This window comes from Syngnathoides biaculeatus, chromosome 2 (genome assembly GCF_019802595.1).
Source record: "Syngnathoides biaculeatus isolate LvHL_M chromosome 2, ASM1980259v1, whole genome shotgun sequence".
NCBI classification, from domain to species: Eukaryota; Metazoa; Chordata; class Actinopteri; order Syngnathiformes; family Syngnathidae; genus Syngnathoides; species Syngnathoides biaculeatus.
The window spans coordinates 21,199,060-21,225,663 of NC_084641.1; the positions used below are offsets into that span (position 1 = coordinate 21,199,060).

The following is a 26,604-nucleotide window of genomic DNA, read 5'->3' on the forward strand; positions in this document are numbered from 1 at the left end:
TCACGTGATTGAAAACTACAGTACCTATAGGGGTTTTGAATACTACGGGTAATCATACAGTTTCCAAGTACTGTTGCATTGTGTTCTCGTGTTTTTATCACTTTCTTTCAGGGTGTGGGCATGGCAGAGGACGTGCGCCAACTCTGATGGGCTAGGAGAGGCATGCACGATCAAAAACAAATAAATAAATAAAATAAATCCTGTTTCGGCCGAATCAACAAAATCTACACAATACGTCCCAGTCACAAACAAGAAGTTTGTGATTTGCGGCAAATGTTCCCAGAGTTAAAGGAAAAACCTGTCGAGTTGAAACCATTTTTATTTTTGTAGTCACGGTGGCGATCAATGACAAACGAGGCCTTACACATCACAAGGCATGACACAGAACTCCAGTTTTTTAAGAGACAAACCCAATGGTATCGGTGGAGGAACGTCACTTCATGTCACTTCCCATTTCATTACAGGCGAAAAACTGAGGCCAAAGGAAGTGGGCGAGTATGTCATTCCTACATCGTTGTGAGATACGGGGCAGCAGGACACACACAGAAAAAAAAAAAAAAAATTGACGTGATCAAGGCTACAAAAACTGTTTGAATTCATGAGAGAACAATTATGATACAGATACACAATAATCCCCCCCAAAAGAAGTGTGTCCAAAAAAAAAAAAAATCTGGGAGTCGGCACACAATCTGCTGACCCCAATCTGCACTTTTGAGGTAAAATTCAAACCAGCAAATAGGGGAAATGGGGAGGGGGGGTTTGAATATTTAGACCACAAATAAACTGCCATAAACAAATGCATGGTCATAGATGCCCAAAATGTATACCACAGGGCATCCTCCAAAAGTTAATGATATATTTATATGCAGCACAAAAGTTCCAATAAGACAGACAAGAAAAAGAAAAGCCAGCACATCATTTGATTTGAAGAAAGCGGAAACACTTTTGGCCCGTATTGGCATCTGGAGTATTATTAACGACGTTAAATCTGATCTGCGTTCCTAATTAAATCCTGACTCGTGTTCTGCCACAAAGTTTCATTGTAGTCGCTGACAAATGAATCCAATGTATCCGCCCCCGCGATCCAGCAGCTTGGCTCCTTCGCAAAGAGACGGACATTCTTGGGTTCGATTCCAAAGCACGGCAGCGGACTTTCCCCGCTTCTTCCCAGACTGGCCAGGTACCCGCCGATGTGGAGCCACGTTTGCGATGGTTCTTCGCTGTAATCAGGCAACATTCCAACAGTGACTTTGTAACACCCTGGGGAAGCCATTTGTGTCCTTGTGCTGTTGCCGTCCTTCATCCGGAGGTTGGATTTGGTTGCGAGGAATGTTTGCTTCAAACACAAATTGTCTTTTTGATGTTTCTCTCTTTTTGGGTTATTTTATATGAAAAAGTAGAAAAAAACGGGGACATTTCCGTCCTCCTTGAAAACATCTTGCTCATTTGATGTTGTTGAACCGTGCCGCACAGGCTCAAGTGTCACTGGTCTTCAGAACAATTTGGCGACAGCGTCAGAGGAACAATGGAGGTGAAAATGTGAAGGGGCAAAAATGCTCACGGAGTTGGCAAAAGTCAGTTATTGATGCCTTTTTTTTTTCCAAGGCTTCCAAAAAGACAAGCTTTGCAGTACTGTTTGTGTTTATTTCTGTCACCTGATCAGACTTGCTCAACTACACAAACACATTGAGGACAGGTTTTTGAAGGTCACCAATGGAAAAGGTGTGCTGTCCTTCATTACCTGATGGTTTTAGCTGCCAAAAGACTGTGTAACCTAATAAACCGATATAATTCAACTGAGAGGATTGCAAATATAATTGTCTTTGTGAACGCGCAAACTTTTCATCACTTGTCACAGTAACAGCACAACGTTAAATTCATGGTCAATTGTTCTTATTCATCCAGACGCAAGTATCAATTATGTCTTTGTGAGCCATCAAATAAAGATGATTGGGTTTTATTACAAATGTTGTAACTTCAAGGCAATTTGTTTTTTGGGGTTTAGGATTTGAATGCTTATTGTTGAGGCCTTTTGACAGGGTTGCCATGCTACATGAGGTCGCCAGACTCCCTGGTAAAAGCTGAGCTTTGCGTCACATTTTCATCTCTGTGTTCCCCCCTCAGAGTTTCCGACTGAGAATGTTGGACCGGACCAGTGTTGATGTCTTCTCATGCGGTGTCCTTCAGGTGGTCTGCAGGACACAAAGCAGGACAAAAAAAAATATGATAATGCTGAAACACAGGTAGGGGTTGCTCCTGCTATGAAAACACAGCTGCTTCAATCCTGTGAATAAAACGAGCAAAAAATGCAGTGGCTCAGTGCAGTCAAATGTTATAAAGACTGAAACTAAAACAGCAAACAGAAAGCGGTGGCTGCAAAGCAGTGTTTTTTTTGTTAAATGCTCAATTCAATCCTACTTTTGCAAAACAGGCCCTCTCCCCCAAATTTATATTATTATACCTGTCTGCACATTTGTGTATATTGTGCCCTGTGATTGACTGGTCATCAATCCAGCAACAAAGGCAGCTGGGATAGGCAGGACCCACCATAGATAAAGAATCAGTCTACGTTTTGCTGAGCTTTTTCTCAGTTTTGGGCTGGCTAAGTAATCCTGATGTCAACAAAAGATTTTGCCGACTTCTTATTTCCAATTTTACGAAATTTAAAATGAGTGCAACTGTATTGTGAAGACAAATACGGAACAGGTCCAGAATTCTTTTCAGCATTATTGTTAGCAAACTGTTGAAAATGCACCCTGCTATGTGTGATGGAAACAGAATGTGTTCATTTTAGACTCTGCTAACATTTAACACAAAAACAATCTTTGATGAATGAAAAAAAATGTGTCCCAGTATTTCTCAGTAAAAATGACTTCATATTTTATTCTTTCAAAGACCGCCACTTCTGGTAGATAAACATTCTAATTAGCTTCAAACTAGAAATTCGAAAACATTATTGAGCCACTGTGCGGGGGGCGAAACCTTGGAATGTTTAAAAAAAAAAAAAAAAAAAAAGTGACAAACAACCGTGCATGACCCATAAAGTGTTACCGATGAGATTTACCTCACGATTATGCCTTCACGAACATGTACATAAATAAAGCATCTTAATGAAATTCAATTATTTTTAAACTCCAAATGTGTAACTCCTCTTTCCTTTCATTGTGCTTTCCATCAAATAATAATACCACTGCTTTACATAGTTAGTGTTTTGGATCTTTCATTGTAAGCACAGCAACAGCATATTTGCATCCCAGCCTTGTCGAGCGCAGCAGCCAGCCATAAACATTTGTTGGCACAGCAACAACCTAATTAACCCTGACAAATACTATGATTGAGACAACTACCAAGGTGAGCTGCAAGATGTGGGGGGGGGGGAGGGAGGGGAGATGACATTGTGGATTTGTTTTAACCTGTGATTACAAAATGTGATGAGAAATAATGCAGGATCAGTGTTGGAGATTTTTTTTTTTTTTTTTTTTTAAATACAAACTACCTCAAAGTTCATTTCACCAGTGAAAAAAGTCCTATTCTATTAGATGGCAGGAAGTACATACAATAATTATTTCATCCATTTTTGGTGACATTTAGTTTTGTTGGTGTGCCGTGGGATTTTTCCATTGTAAAATATGTGCCTTGGGTCTATAAAGGTTGGAAATGACTGACATAGAACACCAAACACCTTCCGCCAGCTGTTCCAACCTGCTTGGACCCATTTCTTCACTTCCTTACCACACCCAGAATTACTCTGGATTGTTGACTTTGACCATTCGTGGACAGCGTCCCATTTATGGGAAATCATGAATTTCACGCATTATATCCTTCAGTATATCAAAATATTGAAGTGTTTTAATCTGAAGCCATAATTTAGTATCAGGAGAGGATAACCCATCGGGTCAAAGTTAGCACGGAGTTATTTCCCTTTCCTTCCTCACCCAACATGGCTGCCTCAAGTACACATGGAGCGTTTTCCAAGAGAAGAAAGGGAGAAAGGTCAATATGCAACCTAGTTTGTCTTCAAAATGCTAATCCATCATTATTATTAATGCGTAAGTGTCATTCTAGAATAAGAATTAATTAATAAACATATGTCTAGTATGTACCACTTCACAGAATTGATAACATACCCATCCCAGTTTTGGGACGTGTTACATTGCTTGCAATAAATGGTCTTAATTTTGGAATGAAGACTTTGAATAAATATCTATATATGTTTATTAGGAATAAAAGAAAATTGTTTAGATTATTTCATCCTTATCATTTCCATGATGTATTATTTAGTGATAAAATAAAATAACTTTTTTTTTTAAATAAAATGAAATGATTTTATAATACATGAATGCAAAAATCTAATTCCATCTGGTTAGTCGATGAACTACAATGGAGTAATTGATTCTAAAAATATTCAGTAGTGACAGCCAGCACAGCACTGTTCACTCAATGACATCACATGTGGCGAGGTCTGGGCCCTCCCTACTAACCTGCCTCGGCATTTTGTGGCCTGAGCAGGACGACAGGTCTTCCTCCCCCGAACCCTCACGTTCCGACTCCCGTTCGCGTTTTCCTGTGATGCCGCCTCTGATGTGTGAAATTCCTGAAGGTACAAATTGGGGAGGGGGGTGAGGTGGAGGGGTTATCGAAGATACAAAGTGAAAAAAAAAAAATACAACATGACCTTAAGATCTTATCAGTGCTGTACTAAACAAGTTCATTAACTCCTTCATATTTTGGGTGAATCTGAACTTAACTTTTTTATTTCTGCCTAATAAATGTTTTATAGAAAGTGCGTAATCTCACGTGTGAACACATTTTGAACGACAATTAACATTTGCTCAAGAATGCCAAGTTTGGTTAGGGACTTTCAAACGAAAAAAAAGGCTGAACACACTTTAGGAGTCAAGGTGCGTGATTAATTGAAATGGAATTGTGATTTCAATTTTGTTTTCTTGGGATTATAAAAACAACAAATTCAGGTTGTGTATGGACATTTCTTCATTGTTGAGGGTTAATACACGATTTATAGTTTTTACATTCTGAACAGTTAATTTAACACAGTGTTTGCGTTAAGAATGTGAAAATGTTACTGAAACATTGTAGAGTTAAAGTTCTAATCATCACTCACAAGTGATCATAAATCCACACAAACATAATCCAAATTCTTGTCAAGTCTAAGAAGAGTAGAGTAGTTTACATTACAAAGGGAATTGGGGTACTACATTTACTTATTCCAAAAATTTTCGTCAGGAATGACTTCCTTCAGCTTGCGCCATCCTACCTGGATGTTGAGGCACGGCAAACTCGTGGTACAGTCGGGTACTGGTGACCATCAGGTTGTTTTCTGGCACTGGATGGTAACCTGCAAGACAACGTGAAATGTTACAGATCCCACTTACACTTCAAAACTGAAATTTTGTTACAGATTATCACAAAAACCATGGAAGTTGATAGACATAATTTGCCTTCGCGGGCCACATAAAATCATGCAGCGGGCCGGCTCTGGCCTCTGGGCTTTGAGTTTGACACCTTTGATTTAAACAAATTTCCCATTTGCCTACGGTATATCAAACGCCGTGTCATGGAATAATAAAGAAAAGCATATCAGTCAAGTGCACCCATTCATTTACAGATGTATATTTGGGGTCCATGAGAAGGGTTGCGTCAGGAAGGGCATCCGGCGTAAAAATTGTGCCAAACATATATATGCGTTCATCTGAGATGACACGCTGTGGCGACCCCGAAAGGGACAAGCCGAAAGAAACACACACACACAGTGTATGCAGTACATATCATAGGCAGTTTAAATGTACCCTTGCCTACACTATAGAGCTTGTACACCCAAATCACATCACTGGCCAGAAGTGACGGTCAAACAAACCATTCTTCAATGCTAAGTTGGTTGGAGACTACGCGAAAATACTTCTTATAGCACAACGCCCAGAGTTTTATCCGATACAGTTAAACATTTAGAAGGTGATAATAAACGAAGGTATATGGAAAAATGAGAGACACTTGGCATAGAGGACCCCATATTTAACGCCGAAGTCGAGGTTTTCACCGATAAGAAGTTGGACTGTTAACCCACTTCTGCTCGTCTTGGACAAGTCTATCTACAGATGGATCTGGTGAATAAGTCATCGAGATTTACACAAAAAAGTTTGAAAGCGTAGAAAAGTCCGGACGCATACAAATACTTCGTTGCTGGATCTGTTCTCAATCAAGAATAAATCCAAGTAATGGAGCCACTCGGATTTTTTCAATACAAATACCAATATTGAAATAAATGACCCCTGATTTTACACAAACTCGCATTCATTAACTATGATTGGAAAAAGGAAAGACAGTGAGTCGGCTCCTCGTACACGGAAGCGCGTTGCGGCCACATGAACTTTGGTAAACCGCTTTGTGATAAATCGATGGGATAGGCTTCAGCCCCTGTGAACAGAAGCGTGTTGCGGCCACACGGTAACCTACGTAAACCTCTGCGTGACCGACGGTTTATATACATTTTCTTTCTTTTTTTTTTTTTTTTTAAATACGCATTGGACTCATTTGAGAACAATGAATATTAAAAAAAAGAGTCTGTCAGGGAGAGGTTTACTGAAGATTAACGTGTGGCCGCAACACGCTTCGTGTACGTTGGAGACGACTCCCTGTCTTCTTTTTTGTTTGTTTTTTTTTTTTAAACGCATTGTTCTCAAACGAGCCAACTCGGCATTATAAATACGTCTTGGGAATTTGAGATTAAGTAGAATAATTCCTACCTGAAATCAAGTGCTCATTACACAGGCGTGTGCGTATTTTGGTTGTGCACCATCCATAATGTTTAATTGATGAAATCCATTGATATTTTCTGGTCTTTTCAGCTGGTATTCTATAGAATGAACTCTATGAATATCTGTCTCGTCTGTTGTAACAACCAACAGGACAACAGGTCACGGGCAATTTGAAAAATCTGCTCTGGTTCAACGGCACTCGCAGTGCAGAGCAGCTAGATTTGACCAGCAATATGGCGCTGTAAAAATGGTGATGTCACGTGGACGAGCTCTATTGATTTACGCCTCTGACCAATCACAGTAGCGCTTTTGTTTGGTTTTTACTACAAACACTCAAATCAGGAGTGAATGTGTTATCTGGCCACATGACGTCTGTAGTTTTCAACTGCTTGTTCATGCCGGCTGGCGTGCCAGCAGTTACATGGGAGGTGCAAAATAAATGTGAGGCTTTGTTTTGTACTAAAGCCATTTCATTAAAACTAAACTCGAGAGTGTGCCACATGAATAGATGTATTACAAAAGAACAAGCAAACCTATGTTAAAGTAATTATACTGATAGGACTTGATGAGAAAAATGAATTAAGATGGGATTTCCAATCATATTTAGTGCCTGTAAATAATTTGCTGTATATGAAATCACAGGTGTGCCTTACACTTGGGAAAAACAGCTTCCCTGATTTTGGAGCGAAATTTGGGAGTGTGCATATTACACCCGAGAGGGCAGTATACATGAAGATTTACGGTACTTCCTTTTTTGAGTATGAAAGTAGCTTCAAGCACGTCTGACCACAGAGATAGAGGATGGAGGACAGAGATGGAGCTACTAACTGTATGTTCAGCTAGCAGGGGAAAGTTAGGTGTGGAGCTAACCTGCTATGCAACAGTTACAAGCTGTGACTGGGACTAGTGCGGCAAAACTGTCCTTAAATGATGCAGAACTGTTACTCTAAAACCCTAATCCCTGCCTCCATGCTAGCAAACAAGATAAAGACTTCTGAGAAGAATCCTTATCACCTAAAGGAGGATGAGAATTAGCTAATAATGGGACACATTGAGCGATCAAGAGCAGGAGAAAATGGAAACGCAATCTGATCTCATAGTGCGAAAGTGAAATCTAGACTAGCGAAACACGAGAATAACTGTTCAGTATGTACTTTACACTTTTAACAGATGTCTGGGTGGAACCCTATTACAGCGGCTCAACTTTCAATAACACACAGGGTTTCCTCCAGTTAAGACGGTCTCGACCTAATACGTTTCGACTTTACAACGCCCGTGCCCCATCCACAATTTTGTCTGGCTAATGCTTGTCGATGTTTGTGCGCCGTGAGAATCTTTGAATTTTTTGCCCTCCTTTCCTGTCTTTTGGTAATGCTGTTGCAGGCAAAAGAAAATCCATGACCATGGAAGCAAAGCTCAAGATCATTAAAAGATTGGAAAAAGGAGAGACACCAACACCACCAAGGCTTCAGTCGGCCGACCGTGGTGACACTTAATAAACACAAAGCCCGTATTTTAGCGCATGTTAAGGGTTCCGTGCCCATCAATGATCACAAAACAAGGTTCTTTGATAGTTGTCGAGATGGAGAGGAATGAGGACCAGGTTCCTTAGCAATAGCTAAGCTCTCAGCAGTAATGCTAAGTACATCATCTTGTTTATTTCAATGTTTTTTTATACAAAGTATTTTGATGTCAATTCTGACTTTAATTTTGTGCAATCCGACTTAAGTCGAAATTCGAGTTAAGTCGCTACTCAGTCGTAGAGCGAGGTCTCCCAGTATTAGCATGTCAATTAATAAGAAAAATAAATACAAGACCTACATAAGCACACGACAGAAAACCAGAAATCCATCGGTGTATTAAAGTTCATGTCAGCCACGACAAAACTATCAGATTATATTAACACGCATAAAGACCCTTTAGAGACTGAGGTTTTAAGTTTTATTTCTGCTAGTCTCAGTACTTTAAGGTCAGTGCTCAAGCCCCTCTAAGATCAGACCTGTGATGACGGTGAGGAGGAGACTCCCCTCTCTCACCTTCCAACCAATCGCACACGCGCACACCTCTGAAATGTTTGAATCCATGTGCCTTCTCTAATGTATAAAGTTAGGGTGAACTGCCAATTTTGTATCAGGGTTTTCTAGGGCTGCACAATTGATGTTAATTGTAATCACGATCGCAATTCATTAACTGAGCCAGATCATCTGCAATTTTTATTATTTTCTTGACATGTAATTGTAATAGTGCTGTGTGGCATATACAGTGTAAAGCACTTTGTCAATTTAGTCAGGAAGCCACCAGGGGGCGAACGTTTCATTGAGCTCCCTAAACAACCCTGCAGTGGTAGCCTCCCAGTCATTCTTGGTGGAATTACAAGAATGAATCATGCCTAGAGAAGCAAGTATAGTACAGTAAAGGTTAGAGCGACCACTTCTGGACATATATTTTGATTCAAGGCAAGAAGTTTAACGGTCTCTTATTTTGCCTACAAAAACTGCCCCCTTTCCGCTGCCTAATTCCACGTAGAAGACCAACTTAAGAAAGCACACGTGAGAGCAAGATAGAACGTTGAGGGTTTAATGCTAAGCGGTATGTGTGGAGGAAAGTAAGCACTGCTCATCATCTGTCCAATGCAATCAATCAAAGGAAACATGAATGCGTTCAAGTATAGCAATATGCTAGATGAAAACATTCTCCAGAGTTATCAGGACGTCAAACTGGGCTGAAGGTTCACCGGACAAGACAATGACCCTAAGCCCACAGCGAAAATAAAAGGAGTGACTGTTCTTGAATGGCCCAGTCAGAACTCTGACTTAAACCCAATTGAGCATCTTTGGAGAGAACTGAAAATTGCTGTCCAACAACGTTCTCCATCCAACCCGACAGGATTGGGGAATGGCAGTGAATTCCAAAAATCAAGGCAGGGAAACCTTGTTGCCTCTTTCCCATAAAAACTCAATTCTGTATTAGCTCCAAAGAGTGCTTCTAGTAAATACTGAGCAAAGGGTCTGAATACTTCTGGCTGTGTGATATTTCAGTTTGTCTTTTTTTATATATCTGCAAAAATGTCAAGAATTCTGTCAATAAGGGATGCTGTCTGTATATGAATGAGGTAAAAAAAAAACTTTATTTTATTAACATACATTTACTTTATTTATATGTTTACTAATATATATAGCAAAGAGTGAAAAATGTAAGGGCGTCTGAACACAGTACTGTGCGTACCAACTATAAATTCTAGGGTTTATTGGTATGATTTTACATGAAGGTACAATGTTGGGAATTATGACATCTGATGGATATTTTCATCCGTTAATAAACCACAAACTCAAGTGTATCATGTGACCCACCGTGCTGTGGCACCATTGGCTGGAGTTGCTGCCCCGACTGTTCCTCGCTGTCAAAGTTGAGAAGAATGCTGCCGCTACTGTTGCCCGTTACAGAGCTGCTTGACACGCCGGGCACTAGGAAGACATCACAGAGGAAGATGAAAGCGGGTGAGCGTGAGCAGGATGCGCTATGACAACAGCGCCCACGCACTTACTATGGGGGGTGTTGTTGTTGTTGTTGCTGGCAGTTGTTGCTGTCCCCGGGTGTTGTTCCCCAGGTGAATAGGCCATCATTCCTCCATTTCCGTTGCCGTTGGTGGACGGAACAGATGCCAGCAGGCCTGAAAAAAGCACAGACATATTTGGACCTAACCTATCACTGATTACCGTAGTCCTGAGCCTAAAATACTGACTGATATTAGAAATATTGCGATTGGAAAAAAAAATTTTCATTTGGAGAAGGCTTTTTTTTTAAAATAGTGACCTGACCTCTGTATGGATAAATGTGTTGTAAACCTTTTCACCATGGCATGACGCACACCTCCGGGTGGCAATACAAAAGCTGTTCTCCAATAGCGTCATTTGTAAACGAACCCATCCATTTTCCCAATCGCTTATCCTCACCTGGGTTGCGGGAGTGCTGGAGCCTATCCCAGCTAACTTCGGGCAAAAGGCGGACTACACTCTGAACTGATTGGCAGTCATTCGCAGCGCACATATCGACATCATTACTGAGTGTGAAACAATCTCACGCTGCCCGCACCAAAGTCAGGCTTTTCATATAATATTTGACCATGGCAGAGAGACTGAGAAAATATCGGAAATCACACGTATGACGATTTGAGCCTTCTCTATAGCTGGAATAGGAATGCGCGGCGTCAATTCAGAAGACGACGTTGTGCCAAATTGCTTTCCAGTAAGAAGGAACGATGGCCGTGATTTATGTAGCAACAGGTAACTTGATTGAAAAATAGCTAAGGTAAAAATTTAAAGCTCATAAACATGACCAGTGAAGAATTGGCTGATTATTTCGTAAAACACAAAAACCAAAGACCAAACAAATTAAAATACCGGACACACAAAGAAAATATTCACACTTTCCCTTGAATTCTTGCCAGCGTCCTCTCTCTTTAGCAACCTGGTTCTTCTTTCACTCTTAATTCATCATTTTATGGTTTAAGAAATGTGATCAAGTACAATACTGTATATTGTATGTACAGCATCAAACACTTACACAGGCTCACAGTTCAGGGCGCTAAATATACAACCCTTCCCACGATGTTGGAGCATGTTGAAACGGGGCGAGTCTTGCTGAGGAAGGCCCTGGGATTTCCAAGAATCTTTGTGAAATGGGGTCCTCCCTGTCCGCTATTGTAATTTGTTTTGTCTTTGGTTTTTGTGTTTTATGAAATGTTAAAGTGTTTCATGTTCTTTTTTTAGTGTTTGATAAATGTTAAAGTGTTACACCATTTGTTATATTGTTTGTTCCACTGTACTCGTTGACATTTTTTAAGGGGGAAAAAAAAAATCCTTTATGCCTCTATCTAGCAGCACAACTACAAGTTTTTGTCATAATTTTCAGTTCAGCTCAATGGTAGACTTTCAGTTTCTGCCACCTAGAAGTACCCTTGGCGTCTATTGTTTACATTGTAATGAAGGTCTATTTGGGAAAATTAAACTTTAGTGCTGATTCAAAAAGATATATGGATATTAAACATTTTCTCAACTTCACAGTGAATTACTGACGCTTCCTAATAAAAAAAAAAAAAAAAGAAAATATGTGGATTTTTTAGCTTGGACATAAGTTTTGCTCTACTGTTTTTGCATTCCAGATTCTTTTGATTGTTAATTAGCAGGATTAGGTAAAAAGAATAGTACTGCACCCATGTCACTGTAGTATTCAAAACCATGAAAAATCTTACTTTGTAAAAATGGTCTCACTATTATTAAGGATTATAAATAATGTTTTGTGCCCTCACCCAGTCCTCTGTATCGGCTGAGCTGCTGGTAGATCTGCTTCATCCTCTCAATGTTGAGTCGGCTCGTCTCAGCGTGGTGCACCATAGGTTTCGGGTAGTGGATGCCAATGATGCATTTGGCGGCCGCTTGCACAGACTCAGGCGCATTCCATGGGTCGTAGATGAACTTAGCAGGAAAAGCTCGGAGGACAGGTAAGTAACGTCTGCAAGCACAGGAGGACATCAGGTAGGCCGGCGAGTGTCAACACGATGTGGATGCTTACACATCTAGTGATTAACCACCATACACCCACCAGTGCACAGCAATGGAAAAACATTGAATCAGTACTGTATTGCTGTGTGTTTTAGCCTCCACATACAACAAACTATAATTTTGTAATTGAATCACAAAAACACATCCCATTTCTTGATCGTCAAAGAGCAAGGCAAAGGCAACAAAGGCAAAATTCTAGATTTTTTGAGAAGCTACTGGCAATTATCGATGGCCCGACTCACGAACTGCACCCATCCTTTTTGGCAACAGAGACATATGGTCCTGTCAAAATGTATTAGCTGCCTTCTTAAATTCTTATACTTTTGCAAAGTTTAAGATCAATAAACAAATTTAAATGTCAAATACATCCCGTGAGGTCAAAATGCTGTTTTTAAATGGTGATTTCATTAATGAAGGGAAAATGAAAAAAACTACTGCAATTTCTGACTATAAGCCACACATTAGGACACTCACTCACGCCCTGCAGATCCAATCGGTATTAGTATGAGTAATATATAGAGATTTTATATATTTATTTATTTTGCAGACCGCATGATTCATCACTTATACTGCTCCATTGACAATAACACACTTATCTATATAGATTTCACATCTTGCACGTCTTATAAGGAATAATTCCTATAAACAGAATGTCTTGTTCTTGTTGCTATGGTGTTCCATGTTCTCTGTTTTCTGTTCTGTATGTTGTACCAGGGCAGCACCAACTGCAGGAGACAAATTCCTTGTGTGTTCTAAACACTTGGCCATTAAAGATAATTCTGATTCTGACCTGATTATAAGCCTCACCCAGAACACTTTTAAAGGAAAAACTATATACATTGATAAGCCGCACTTGTCTATCAGCCGCATGTGCCCTCATTGAAACATGAGATATTTACAAAGAAAGACGGTACACTGAAAGAGTTTTCTAAGTTTTAAAAATATATCTTGGCTTTTACTTCCAAACAGTGCCTGTGAGGCGGCAGTAACACAGCATTAACAGGGCTGGGTTTAAAAAAAAAAATACTGGTAAAAGTCACCAGCAACACGGTTCAAGGCCACCTGCTTTTATTACCTCTGAAATCTTTTTACATTGCTCTAGTTCTTCCCAATTCCAAATTTACGTGCAGCAGCTGTTTCCTTCTTTATCTGTCAGCTCAATTACTTTTAACTTGATAGCTGCGTCATTTGTATTTCTTCTTGCATTTTCCATGTTCATGCTAATTTTATTCATGCACAAAGCGTGAAGTGACATGAAACTTGCGTCTTCCTCGACAGATATATTCCGCCTGTCTCACTCTTACCTTTTCTGCTCGAGTGCCCCTGGCGGCCGTTAGACAAAATGCATGAATTAGCCGTATCATTGCATAAGCCGGAGGGTTGAAAGTGTGTGACAAAAGTTGCGGCTTATAGGCCGGAAATTACGGTATCCAGTTACCTGGCCCTGTGTGAAAATGTAATGGCCCCCGAAACCTTACAACTAATTGGGGCATCTTCTGTATGTATATGTTTTATATAACTGGCAATGAGCCTTTCACATTTCTCTGGAAATATTGTTCTGTGCAGTTCTTCAATGCAGAACTGTTTGAATTCAGTGTAAGGTTTTAGAAAAATGTGTCTAAGGTTTTATTTTGAACCTAATAAAAAATTTGTCAAATTTTCATTTTATATTCAAATTCCAGCTCATAACGACAGCCTGTGCCAGGAAAGGTACCCACCTGATAAAGTCCCCGTTGGGGTCGGTACGTCGGCCAAAGCCCACTGGGCAGTAGCAGTGAAAAAATTGCTGGAAAAATGAACTGCAAGACAACCACATCCAACTTCCCGCATTCACACTCCAGTCGGCGTCAAGGAGCAGCTCCTCGAAGACCTGCAAAACCAAAAACTAAAGTAGGAACAGCTGACTGAACTGCACATGATACTGACAAGCTAGCCAGGTACATCTGAAAATAAAGAATAGCTTTTTCTGACCACAAATTAAAAAAAGTTCTCCTCACTTCATTTACTTTACTCTGTGATGAACCCATAAGGTACATAAATGAAATATAATTAGTAGGAGTGGGTAATATGGGCAAATAAAAATCTCTATTTTTTAAGTTAACTGATAATTTAACAATATTCTATTAAAAAAAGGTGTAAATCTCTTCTTGCCTGCCAAGCCATTTATTGATTTCTGAAGTTTACCCTTTTTTTCATATTTACAGTGAAACCTCCATATAATGGATTGATATAGGTTGTCTATTACAGCTGATAAAAAATAATAAAATTGAAAAAAAATGTCCTAAAGCACCCAGTACAGTAACAAATATTGTAAAAAAATACAGAAAAGCTTGACATTGTTTGAGGCATTATACATTTTATCCAAACTTATCACACTGCCGTAGACATTGCTGATATTTGGGGAGTCGGTTTCAAGAGCTGTGAGGAATTAGTGCATTAGTGCATGCTGTTGCCATACACAAACGCCTTGACAGAAAAAAAAAAACATCTTCCTGACACTACAGACTTGTGTGTCCTATTCCTCTTCGAGCCATGTGCGGTCTCTCTGTGCAGAGCACTATGCTAGATATGCCACTTTCATAGACCTCTTGCCATGTGGACTGGCAAGTCAGTGGAAGATCTGGAAATTATGCCCCATTCAACATGGCCACTACGTAGTGAAAGAAGGTCTGTTAATTCTATCTTGTCATAGTGTGACCTAAAAATACACGTCTCTGAGTCTCTGCCTATATTGTGATTGTGCCACAGCACCAGTAAACAACAGTGGGCTATTCTGGAACTAAATGAATTTTTCAACGCCAGTTTAAGTGACAAATGGAAACTATTTTTGGACACATTGATCGGGCTTGAAGGCCTGTTTTAACTGATATCCTTGACATCGGGGCCCTTTCATCGAGCTCCACTGCATATCTTTTGTTGAGAAATTTCTATCGCTTTTTAAGGAGCCTACAGATCAAATTGTTAATATTGATGACAAACATCCAATTGTAGCTAACCTTCATCCCTTCTTCCCAGCTGATCCAAAGGTCCCCTCTGGTGAGGAAGCATGCCACAGCATGACGGGCCAGATGATGGATCCAGCCCTCCTGCCTCAGCTGAGTCATGATGGCGTCTATCCAAGGGAAGCCTGTCTTGGCCTCAGCCCACTTGGCGAGCGCCTCGGGGTTTTTGTCCCACGGGATACGGACACAGATGGGATTGCCCTCCATCTTGTCGAATCGCGGGTTGTTGGTGGCTGCTGTGTAGAAGAACTCCCGCCATAGTAATTGTCCGTAGAGCGAAAGAGGGGGAGAGCTGTTCTTTTTCACCTAGGACCAAAACAATGAAACAAGGACTTAAATAAAACATTTGTAGAATAGGCAAATGACAGAATAAAGAAAACATCTCCAATTCAAACTGTCAACAACTGTCAAGACAGGGCACCCTAAATTGCTCCTAGTGGGCCTGTCAGTATCTTGCATGACAGCAACCACCCATTAGTCTATGGATGTGTGCGTAAATGCATGAATATTCACGTCTGTAAAGTGCTTTGGAACCAGTGATCATGAAGACAAATGCACTCCAACGTTTTCAAACCTTTGTTCAAAAAACACTGTCACCATTATAAAACCGTTGACTGTATATTGAACAGCAACACAATATTCCTAATAGTCATCCAAGTGTCAAAAAAAGTTCAGCACTGTTCATGGACGACGCCACAGAAGGTTACACATAAAGGGCCATTTTAATTCTCCCACTTATGGCTAATAGCCAAAATTAAGAACTTTTATTTCATGGGCACTTAAAGTGCACAGACACATAAAATATGATTTTTAGTGTGTTTGTAATGAAAAAAAGGCAGCCGGAATGGACCTATCCGTTTTTTTCACCAGACAACATGATTTTGACATATATGGCTTTTTGTCAATCCCACCATGAAAATCCTCTCGAGGGATATGTTATCGAGAAGAAGGAGGAAATGACCTTGGTAGCAGACCCCCACTCAAGCGGTCTCGTCTGTTTATACTAGTTTTACCTGCTGGAAGGGAGCTCTTTGTTCCTTTGTGTTAGCCAAAATGCTGGTTCGTTGTATTGCTGGATATTGTTCGAACACTCGGGATGATGAATTCATTCTTCATAATTTTCAAAAGACCCGTCGTGAAAAATGGATAACTCGGGTGCAAAGGACGAGAGCTTCGTGGGTTCCAAATAACAGGTAGGTGCATACAGCTACTAAAAAAAATGAATAGCTTGGAGGTGTGGGGTGGGAGGGAGACGTAATCATCTCAGAATGTAACAAAAGATCCGAGTACGTAAGTCAGGGGTACTAAACGGGTCGATATACCCGTCTGCGCCTTGCTCTGCATGGTTTCGGCCAACCTGGCTCATACATACTGTTTGGGAGTCTGTAGTTAGAAGTGATCCGCATATCATCTAACTATGGCTCGAAATAAAACGATAAGATAATTTTGCCTCGGTCACTTCACTCGATTGTGTCTGCGGCAGACGGCTTCGACCGGGCTGGCTCATACATACTGTCTGGGAGTCTGTTGTTAGATAGAAGTGATTGGCGTATCATCTAAATATGGCTAAAAACGATAGGGTAATATTGCTTTGGTCACTTCACTCGATTGCAAGATGTTCTCTTCTTTGAAAAGAGCTCCCGTGTCCCATAGTCGGTGGCACAGCATGTTTTCAATGGCGAATGTCATGGTGTGACGTAATGAATAGAGGATGCAGGCAATATGGCTACCACTTTGATGTTGAATGAGACTTCTGCAACTTTTCCCATGGATGACGCACTCTCTGCTCATATTTATTTTTTTGAATGGACATTGACGTGAATAATGTTATATGTATTTTTCATTACAATATCTGTTTTAGAATGTTTGTAGGCATGACACTTGACCTATGAGGACACTGAATTGAATCAAAAATAGCAAATGATCAAATAAAGTTATTACATTTTAAGTATACAGTTTCACAGTTATAATTGCAGGAAGCCATTATTAGTATATAGCATGTGCCAAAACTGACTGACACCATTGCATTTTTGTTGCGCTATGGAAAACCAATCCTGATTTCTGTGACAATTTCTCACCTTGCGGTAAAGGTCAGTGAGCTTGAAGTAGAAAAGACGGCAGGAAAGGCAGCCGAAGCGCAGGTACGGGCTGAGGCCTGTTGGACTGGCCAGCAGCGAGTTGGCGTTCATCCTCGGACGCTCAAAGTTTGCCACCCATGCCTGGAAGGTGCACAAGGAGAACAGGGGAGGGGAGGTGCAGAGCATCCCACAGCAACCAACTGTAAGGCTATGTCCACATGTGCACGGGTATTTTTAAAAAAAAAAAAAAAACTAAATTTTTCCCACTCTGGGGTGTGAAAAAATAATTTCCACATCAAGACGCAAGAGCATATTGAAGAAACAGGAGGCGTTATAAAAGAACAGTGCAACATTTTAATCAAGCTATTTAAGGTCAAGGTGCATCGACAACAATGTAAATGTATTAAATGCTATTTATTTGAATTAGCTAAACTCAGAGTAAGAATAAAAAAATACTTGGCAGAGACATAAGAAACCTCACCCACACCAATGAACAAAGACCACCAGCTTAAAAAAAAAAAAAAAAAAAAAAAAAAGCAACCTTGCCAGAGTTTTCCAAAAAGTTATTTTTCAGATCCTTTAAATTTGGTTATAGAAAAATATGCACTAAAAATATTTTATTTTAAAAATATATTTATTCATTTTAAAAATACCCATCGTTGTGGACATGGCCTTACATAGCATTCCAGAAAACAGGGTGGCACCAAATTTAGGACCTCCAGTTTGAGGAAGTGCAATTGAACACAAGGACAGAAATTGACTGATTTCACAGAGTTGCGGTAGTCCTACTTCACTTAACAATGATAAGAATATAAAACCTCTCCAAACAGAAAAAGCATTTCTCCACTTCATTAATTTCTCATCCTTACTTTGTGATGGTTTGAGCAGGTCAAAATGTATGTAAAGCGTCACCACATTGTTTTGATGATATTGCTTGGTTTGCATCAGTTTAGTTAAAACCAGAGCGAAATATCCATTTTCCACACCACTTATCCTCACTAGGGTCACGGGACACACCTGGAACTGGTCGCTAGTCGCAAACAACGATTCGCGTTTACACCTACGGCCAATTTAGATTCTTCAATTAAGCCAGAATCCATGTTTTGAGGATGTGGGGAAGAAACTTGAGTACCCGGAGAAAAACCACATTGGCACAGAAGGAATGTGCCAACTCCACACAGGTTAGGCCAGATTTGAACCCAAGTCCTCAAAACTGTGAGCCCGGTGTTTTAACCAGTCGTCCACTGTGCCGCCCGCACACAGAAACTGGAAGCTAGTATTATATTTACACGTACACAGTCATCACTGCACTTTGAAAACAAAATGTACCGTCTTCATATTTATTGGTTATAAGAGTGCCTTTTAAGTCCATCTATTCTTTATAAAAAAAATCTGTGGAAACATTTGGATGTACAAGAAATCTGATTTGCAGTTCTCAGCCAAGTTTTTGTACACATTTGCCTTGAGCACACCAAGGTCAGACCTGAGACGCTCCAAACAAGACGTCTCACTTCCCAGTTTTCTGGAATACAGTGTTTAAATCTTTGTGGATACTTGGGGAAGTCTGTCTCATCACAAATACAGAAAAAAAAAAGACAGCACTCACTTTTCTTTCTAAATGGCGCTCTATTCTGGTCAGAGCCTCCGTCTCTCCTCCTGGCCACACGGCAGTCGGCAGGCCATCAATGTCAAAGCCTAAATACGCCCCCCCACAAAAAAAAAACAAAAAAACAGGAATTTAAAATCAACTAAAAAGGCAACTTGTAACGTATAAAATGAAATGCAGTGAAACGTTTAAGTTGAAATGCAATCCATTCAATGACACTGGACTGAACGCAGATTTGGTTACCTCTAGGATCACTCGTTCCCTATGGGAAATAATTGGAAACCTACTGGGTACTCAAACAGGGTTGGTTCAAAGTTGTTATTTTATTATTGATGTCACATGAGCTATTTTGCACTACTCATCCAGGTCAGAGACATGCATCACTTTGATATGATGTGACGAGTTTCATTCCTGTTCTACAGAATGATCATTATCACGTTTTTCTCCGTGCATTTCTGTTGTTGTATTACAAAATACTTTTCTACCAAAAAAAAAGTTATTGCTGTCATCAGACAATAAAAAATATAAACAAGTAGCATAAAAATGTATACATCAAATACAGTACACACATTAACACAGAGCTAATCTTTCTCCTCATAGTTCAAGTGTCTACACTGACAAGAACATGCACAGTATGTATATGATGTTGCTTTATTATTTATTTATACAAAGTGACAATTCAAAATTTTTGCTCTGAAGTGCACAAGGGCATTGTAAAAATAAATGGAATCGAATATACTCAGACGTGAAAGAGACTTCTTCCAAACATGCGTAAAAATTAGATATCTGATTATCTGCCAATGTGACAGCTGCGTAAAAGCACAGATAGGGTATACCACATCAATACGAGCTTAAGACAAAATACACTATTACACAAAGGTGTGGACATGGATTCTATTTCAATGGCATGAGAAAGTGTATCCAAACATTCGACTTGTCGTGTAAATACAGATCAACACAGCGCACATGCTGCTACTGGTACTCCATTGGAACTCAGTTTTCAGCTCCTCCAGGTGGGAGCAGCAGATGGCTTCCTTACGCTAAATGTGGCCTGACAGAGGTTAACGGTATGACTTTGTTCAAGGCTAATTACGGGAACAAACCTGCCTGACCTCATTAGGAACCTTAAATATACTGTATACTGGCACTGGCATCTTATGTGAAGGGTCAAAGTGTGAGCCAGGTGCTGGCAGCAGACGGCTGCAAGCTAGTGTTTGCTCTCAATGGAGCCAAACCATCTGTGAATGGAAAGCAGACATCTGGATGGAAGCTCAGAGGAGGATGAGCTGCCACACAATTAATCCAATAGTCAGATTTAGACCAGTCGGGTCTTTAAATACAAAAAGTTCCCTTGACAGATGGACTTAATTTGACAACGGTGCTCAGCTACCACAAAAGAACATCCATCCATTTTCTACTGGTTATCCTGTACAGGGTCACAGGTGACATGGAGCCTATCCCAGCCGAGTTCCAGCGTTTTCTGATTTCTCTTTGGGAACAATGGTTACTTGTATAACTCTTATTTCACATGGATGACAATTAACTTTGCTAATGTGTTTTAAATCACTAATCGCATATACAATTTTGATAATGGTTAAACTTAGACCCATTCATTACTTGTGCGTATTGTGTAAAATGTACTCAAAATCGAGGAGAAAAAAAAAAGATACATAAAAATTGGCATATCCACCTGTTGTAATGCAGCCACTGTATTTTATAACAATGTCCAACTTAGGTAGTATTCCAGTGGCCTTTTAGAGTAGCATAATAATAACATTTGGTATAATTTACACTGTGTGACTTATTGCAATTTATGTCCACATAAACATATTTTCATTATTATTAATCATAGCCATTGATGGTTGTTGAATTCAAATATCCATGTTAACATGGAGGCTTGGCACTGAATGAGTTAATAATAAAAGAAAACTATAAATCACAGAAACAAGTGACATTGCCATTATTTAGTTGTGTCTCTCACCAAGCTCCTCCAGGGACGGGACCCCATACTTGTCTCCGTGGTCCTCCAAGACAGGGGTTATGCAGTTGGCCATCAGGCTCTCTGAGAGTATCTCCACGGGCATCTCAGGAGGATCCAGGCGACTGATCAGTGTCTGGAAGCGCTTGTAGGTAAGAGGGGGTTGGCCACCGTTCAGTTCTATAATCCTGGTGGGTAAGCGAAGAGGTAGAAACCATCATTCGGTCTAGTTCTACTGTATTTACCCTAACCATCAGCAGATTTTTTGTATGACACTTATTCAAAATTATACTCTAGCAATACTTATATATTATCACCACTCTAGTCATTACCTGTTCTAATTAGTGGTTAAATAACAAAAAACGGGAATCATCTTTACGCAACTACTTTCTCATTTTTAAAGGCTGAATGATTGCATCGAAACATTTACTCAATTCAATTCAATTTTATTTCTATAGAGCTAAATCCCTCCAGACGTCATCTGAGGGCACCTCATACGTGGAGCGGTTCAGAGACCACATTACTCGCTTTTTAAAAGACCAACTGAACATCACATAAGTGAGGCTCTAGACAATGGAAGCAAGGAAAAACTCTTGAGAAAAAAACTTTCAGGAGACCTAAGACAGTGTGGTGTGGACATCTCACTCAACTGGTTAAGTTTGAGAGACGGAAAGACAGATGAACAGAGTAAGAATGCAACAAAAAGAGACATGACAGGAATAGAGTGACAATGAGAAAGAAGATATAACAAATGATGCTATCAAATTATTTTCCTCCATATCAGATAATTAGAAACTGACTTCCTTGAACAATATCTTGCAACCTGATGTGGTGAAAATGTTTGAAAAAGCCCAATAAACATGTTCTTTGGAGAAGTCCCCTGTTGAAATGAACTTCTCATAACAGCCTGACTAATACCCAGAGGTTCATAATGCTAATGAGAAGTTTAGATTAATGGTCTAGTGTCAGGTTTTTCAACATACGTACTTATCCAGGTCATAGAGAGTGTGTGAGATCTTGACGATGACCTCTACTCCTGCCTCCATGGCCAGTTTCTTGATGGCGGCATCTCTCTCCTTCCCAAAAGGCTCAGAGTCATACTCAAAGGTCAACCGAGAGATCTTCCACTCCTAGCGCATACACAACAAACATTTATCGTTACAAGTGTCCAAATAAAAATCACAAAGCCTCCTGGAGGGACACTTTTAGGAGAAGCTGACCTTAAAGAGCCGTGGGAATACATTGGCTGGTTGGCCCCTTATGACGAAAAGGCGGGAGTTAAGCTTCCGAAGGTTGGCATCCAGATCCTCCAGACACTGGAGAAGAAACCTGACCAACAAGGGGAAAAATAATTAAGTTGATTTCAGCACAAATATACAAACAAGCACTTGTCCAAAGTGGTGAAGAACAAAGTCCGCTGCACCACTGCGCTAGACTTGCGTTACCCTGTTGGTTGCTTACTTTGTTACTTTGCATGACTTAATACCTACACAAAACAATTTCTATGAACCTTTGCATATAAATATATATGTATAAATAAATGCAATTTATTTAGTGAATAAAATGTCGAACTGAGTAAAGATATTGTGAATTAATTTTAACATTGGTACTGGTCCAAGATATCGAACTAGAAATTCACAACTTCAATTGTGAAATTGTGAAGGCTCTACTGAGCCTGTATCTTTCTAATCCCAGATCCTTGGTGCATAAAAAGGAAGCCTTGGAACTACAATTTACTGGTAATCGCCATGTTTGTGACTGTTGTGTACTGATTATCATTGAAACCTGGCTTCATCCGACCATACCCAACACTAGCATGCAACGAGCAGGCTGCACGTTGCTACGCTGTGACAAAACTAGTTTCTGGTAAGACCATCAACCTCTGCTCTGCCTCGACCCCCACCCCCACCTTCACAGTCTGTGAGCATGACATCAGGCAGGTGCTTTTGGCAGTCAACCCCAAGAAGGCCCCAGGCTCACATCGAGTTCCAGGTAAGGTACTCAGAGGGTGCGTCTCCCAGGTCACCTGCATCTTTACCAGGATATTCAGTCTCTCCCTGACCCAGGCAGTCATTCCATCCATCTGAAAGATCCCATAATCATCCCAGAAGAAAAGAAATCTCACACCACCAGTCTGAATGACTACCGCCCAGTGCCCCTCACTCCGGTAATCATGAACAGCTTTAAGAGACTGCTTCTTCACAAGAACAATGGCTATGTTCCCGCCGACCTTGACGCCTATCAGTTTGGGAAACCTGATCTCCTGAAGTTGCCATTGCCATAGCCCTCCACATCATGCTGGCTCACTTGGAGCAGCACATCAGCTACATCCTCATGCTCTTTGTAGACAATAGAGTGCTGCGTAAAACTATTCACCCCTTCCTGATTTCATTTTTATTTTTTTTTGCATATCACAAACAGTTTTCAAACAATCAACCCAATTTTAATATCACTCAAAGACAACCCAAAGAAATACAAAATGCCGTTTTCAAATGACAATTCCATGCTTCACTGTTGTCATAATGTTTTTTTTTTTCCCCAAATACTGTGCCATTTTTAACACAAGGTGTAATGGGCCACACACCTTCCAAAAAGTTTGATTTCTGACTCATCAGTCTATAGTATGATTCTTCAAAAGTCTTGAGGATCACCAAGATATTTTTTGGCAAATGTGAGATGAGTCTTTGTCTTCCTTGCTGACAGCAGGGGCTTTTTTCCTGGGAACTCTCCCAAGGATGCCAGTGTGTTATGGTAGGATCATGAACACTGACCATAACTGAGGCCAGTGAAGCCTGCAGGTCTTTAGATGTTGGTTGAGGTTCTTTTGTGACCTCTTGGTTAAATTGTTGTTGCACTCTTGGAGTAATTTTAATTGGTCATCTACTCCTGGGAAGGTTTGCCACTGTTCACAGTTTTCTCCATTTATGGATAATGCCTCTGACAGTGGTTTGCTGGAGCCCTATAAAACCTTAAATTAAATTGTCATTTGAAAGCTGGATTTTGTATTTTCTTGGGTTGTCTCAGTGATATTCAAATTGGTTTGATGATTGGAACCTTTGTGTGTGATTGATAATGGGGAAAAAAAATGAAATCAGGAGGGGGCAAATACTTTTTCAAAGCACCGTAGCAACGCCATCAACGCATTAATCCCAGACATTCTCATTACAAAACAAAAACACCCTTGGCCTTCAACCTCTTACAGAGCCTGGATAAAGACCTCCCTCACTACCAGTCCCAGACTATGAGACAAACAATATCTCAGCAGTCCTCGGGAAGCACAACCATAACTCCACCCTGCTCCTGACCTTGTATCGCTCATCCATTGAGTGTCTGCTTACATTCTCCATTACAGTGTGGTATGGGAATTGCACCATAGCTGGCACAGAGTGGCTGCAGAGGACAGTAAAGACAGCTTGGAAAATTATGGGCTGCCCTCTCCCCTCTCTGATGGACATTTACAACACCTGCTGTCTCAGTAGAGCACAAAATATCATTAAGGACATTTACCACCGTGGAGCTGACTTGTTTGAAATGCTTCCATCAGGGAGGTGCCAGTTATATCAAAGCAAGGAGAAATCGACTGAAGAACATTTCTTTTTCCAGAAGCCATCATGACTAAGCCCAACTGCCCCAGACCATCCCTCAGGACATCTCTGGAACACCACTGCGCAATAGACATTTACAGGATGGAATGCAGTGCAATCTTTTAGTATTTTTAATGCAGAATGTGTTTGATCTTAAATTGTTATTTATTATAGGATTTATTGTTTTATTTTTCACTAAAAGGAAATGTTTGAATTGCATTGTACATGTATATGGTGACAAAGAGGCAAGAGCTGGAAACTTGGTCTATTTTACCACCTTGGGGGAAGACTTGACTCAACTTAATGCTCTTCTACATTATTAATTTCACCCAATCAGACTTTTTCTTTAGGAGACAATGGTAATTATGACAATGAAGAGGTCAATGATGAAGAAAATGTTTCTCCATGGGTAGTCATATGTAGGTGTGTGTGTCAGGCCTCACTGACGTCCACTGCAAACTCGAAACTTGACCTGAATGTCACTTGTGCTCCCAACTTGTGTGTTTTTCACAGAGCAATCTCTGACATCCATATCTGCATTTAAGCGTTTCATATGGTATAGATTAGCAACAATTTTGTTTTGTTGTGTTAGTTCTCTTCTGTATCACAAATGTGGTCTCTTATTGGTCTGCCTGGATTGATAAAATCAAATTATGATACATGTTAAGAATCTCAACTGAGCATTTTTAGTAATATTGGTATAACCAATAAAACTTAAGTACTCAGAAAATTTGCTTTGATATTTTGTTGATTGGTAGACAGAATCTTGCCTTCTTGAAATAAACCACTTGTCAATTTGTACGTTACATTGGTGATGCTGCTATCACTATCCTCCTCCACACAACACCTCAGGTTTTATCACCCCAAACTGTGAGAAAATGATCTGCTGTTGGAAAACATGACTGAAACACCCTTGATTGTTGAATGTTCCAGTGTTCATTCACACCTGCATGTATGACATACAAACCAGAATTGAGACCAGACTGTGTTTGATCTGGATGAGGATCAACCAGTAGCCTGGCAGGCCACTCCTGTCCATGTCAGTCAGCCTGTCCCTGAGGAGAAATGCCCTAAAGACAAAGCTAATTTTTTCCTCACAGTTCAAGTTCATTTGTCTGCTGCGATGAGAACAATATGACGCTTTGCAGATCTGTTTGTGGTCTGTGATGCGTTAAGCTATTGCAAGTTTCTGCTGTTCAGCTGCTGGTTGGAGAAAAGTCAGTACCAAACCACCCATCCATTCAACTCCTTTACCGCTGATCAAGGTGAGGTTCATCAGGAGCCTATACCAGCTGACTTTGGGTGATAGGAATTAGGCACACAACTCACTGGATTTGTCCAGAGTCTATCACACAGCACATATGTGAGTTAACTATGAATAGTTCTTTTCCCTTGATAAATGAAATCACCATTTAAAAACAGAATTTTATGTTCACTTGGATCATAATTGATATTTACATATGTTTATTGGTCTTAAACTGGAGAAACTATACAAAAATGATAATTTCAGGAGCGGTTAATACTTTTTCACTGCGTTGTATTGCTATGCTTGTATTTAAAGATTCCTTTTGAACTTTTAACATACGGTTCGTTAAAAAGCAGTGCTGCAAAAATAAAGATTTTCCCCAAACATGAGGAACAATCGTGATTACAATACTGGTGAAAATAATTGTGATTATTAGTTTGACCATAATCGTGCTGTCCTAGCTATTGCTGCATCAAATAAGAAACGTGTTTGTGCCTTAAGATCATTGTCGCATTGTGAAAAGTGCTAAAGTGATAAGACAAACATTTCCTATCCTATTGTTAGTATTCTTTCACAAAATTACACGTGTGCGCGTGTGTGTGTGAGAATGTGTACGCGCATGCACGTGTTGACTAAATCATCAAACCGAACACCTTATATAACTGTTCTGTCCTACATCTGTTGGTGCAAATAAACTTTGTTTCCATCAGACCACTACACAATCCCTTAGCCTAGAAACCTCATTCCTGTTGAATGTGCACAAAAACAATGCAGTT

At 40.1% G+C, this 26,604-nt stretch overlaps 1 protein-coding gene across 1 annotated transcript in view; it reads right to left on the reverse strand.

Annotated features, from left to right (window-relative positions):
- Positions 1-301: 301 nt before the first annotated feature.
- The window catches only part of LOC133511530 (cryptochrome-1-like), a 36,124-nt gene continuing 9,821 nt past the window's right edge, over positions 302-26,604 (reverse strand). The window contains exons 3-15 of the mRNA XM_061840521.1: positions 22,219-22,327; positions 21,986-22,128; positions 21,002-21,186; positions 19,021-19,109; positions 17,415-17,555; positions 15,331-15,642; positions 14,053-14,204; positions 12,082-12,284; positions 10,318-10,443; positions 10,124-10,237; positions 5,276-5,356; positions 4,482-4,594; positions 302-2,192 (exon numbers count right to left, since the gene is read on the reverse strand). Coding sequence (XP_061696505.1) covers positions 2,184-2,192; positions 4,482-4,594; positions 5,276-5,356; positions 10,124-10,237; positions 10,318-10,443; positions 12,082-12,284; positions 14,053-14,204; positions 15,331-15,642; positions 17,415-17,555; positions 19,021-19,109; positions 21,002-21,186; positions 21,986-22,128; positions 22,219-22,327 — 1,777 coding nt within the window. The 3' untranslated portion in view covers positions 302-2,183. The remainder of the gene's footprint in view (positions 2,193-4,481; positions 4,595-5,275; positions 5,357-10,123; positions 10,238-10,317; positions 10,444-12,081; positions 12,285-14,052; positions 14,205-15,330; positions 15,643-17,414; positions 17,556-19,020; positions 19,110-21,001; positions 21,187-21,985; positions 22,129-22,218; positions 22,328-26,604) is intronic.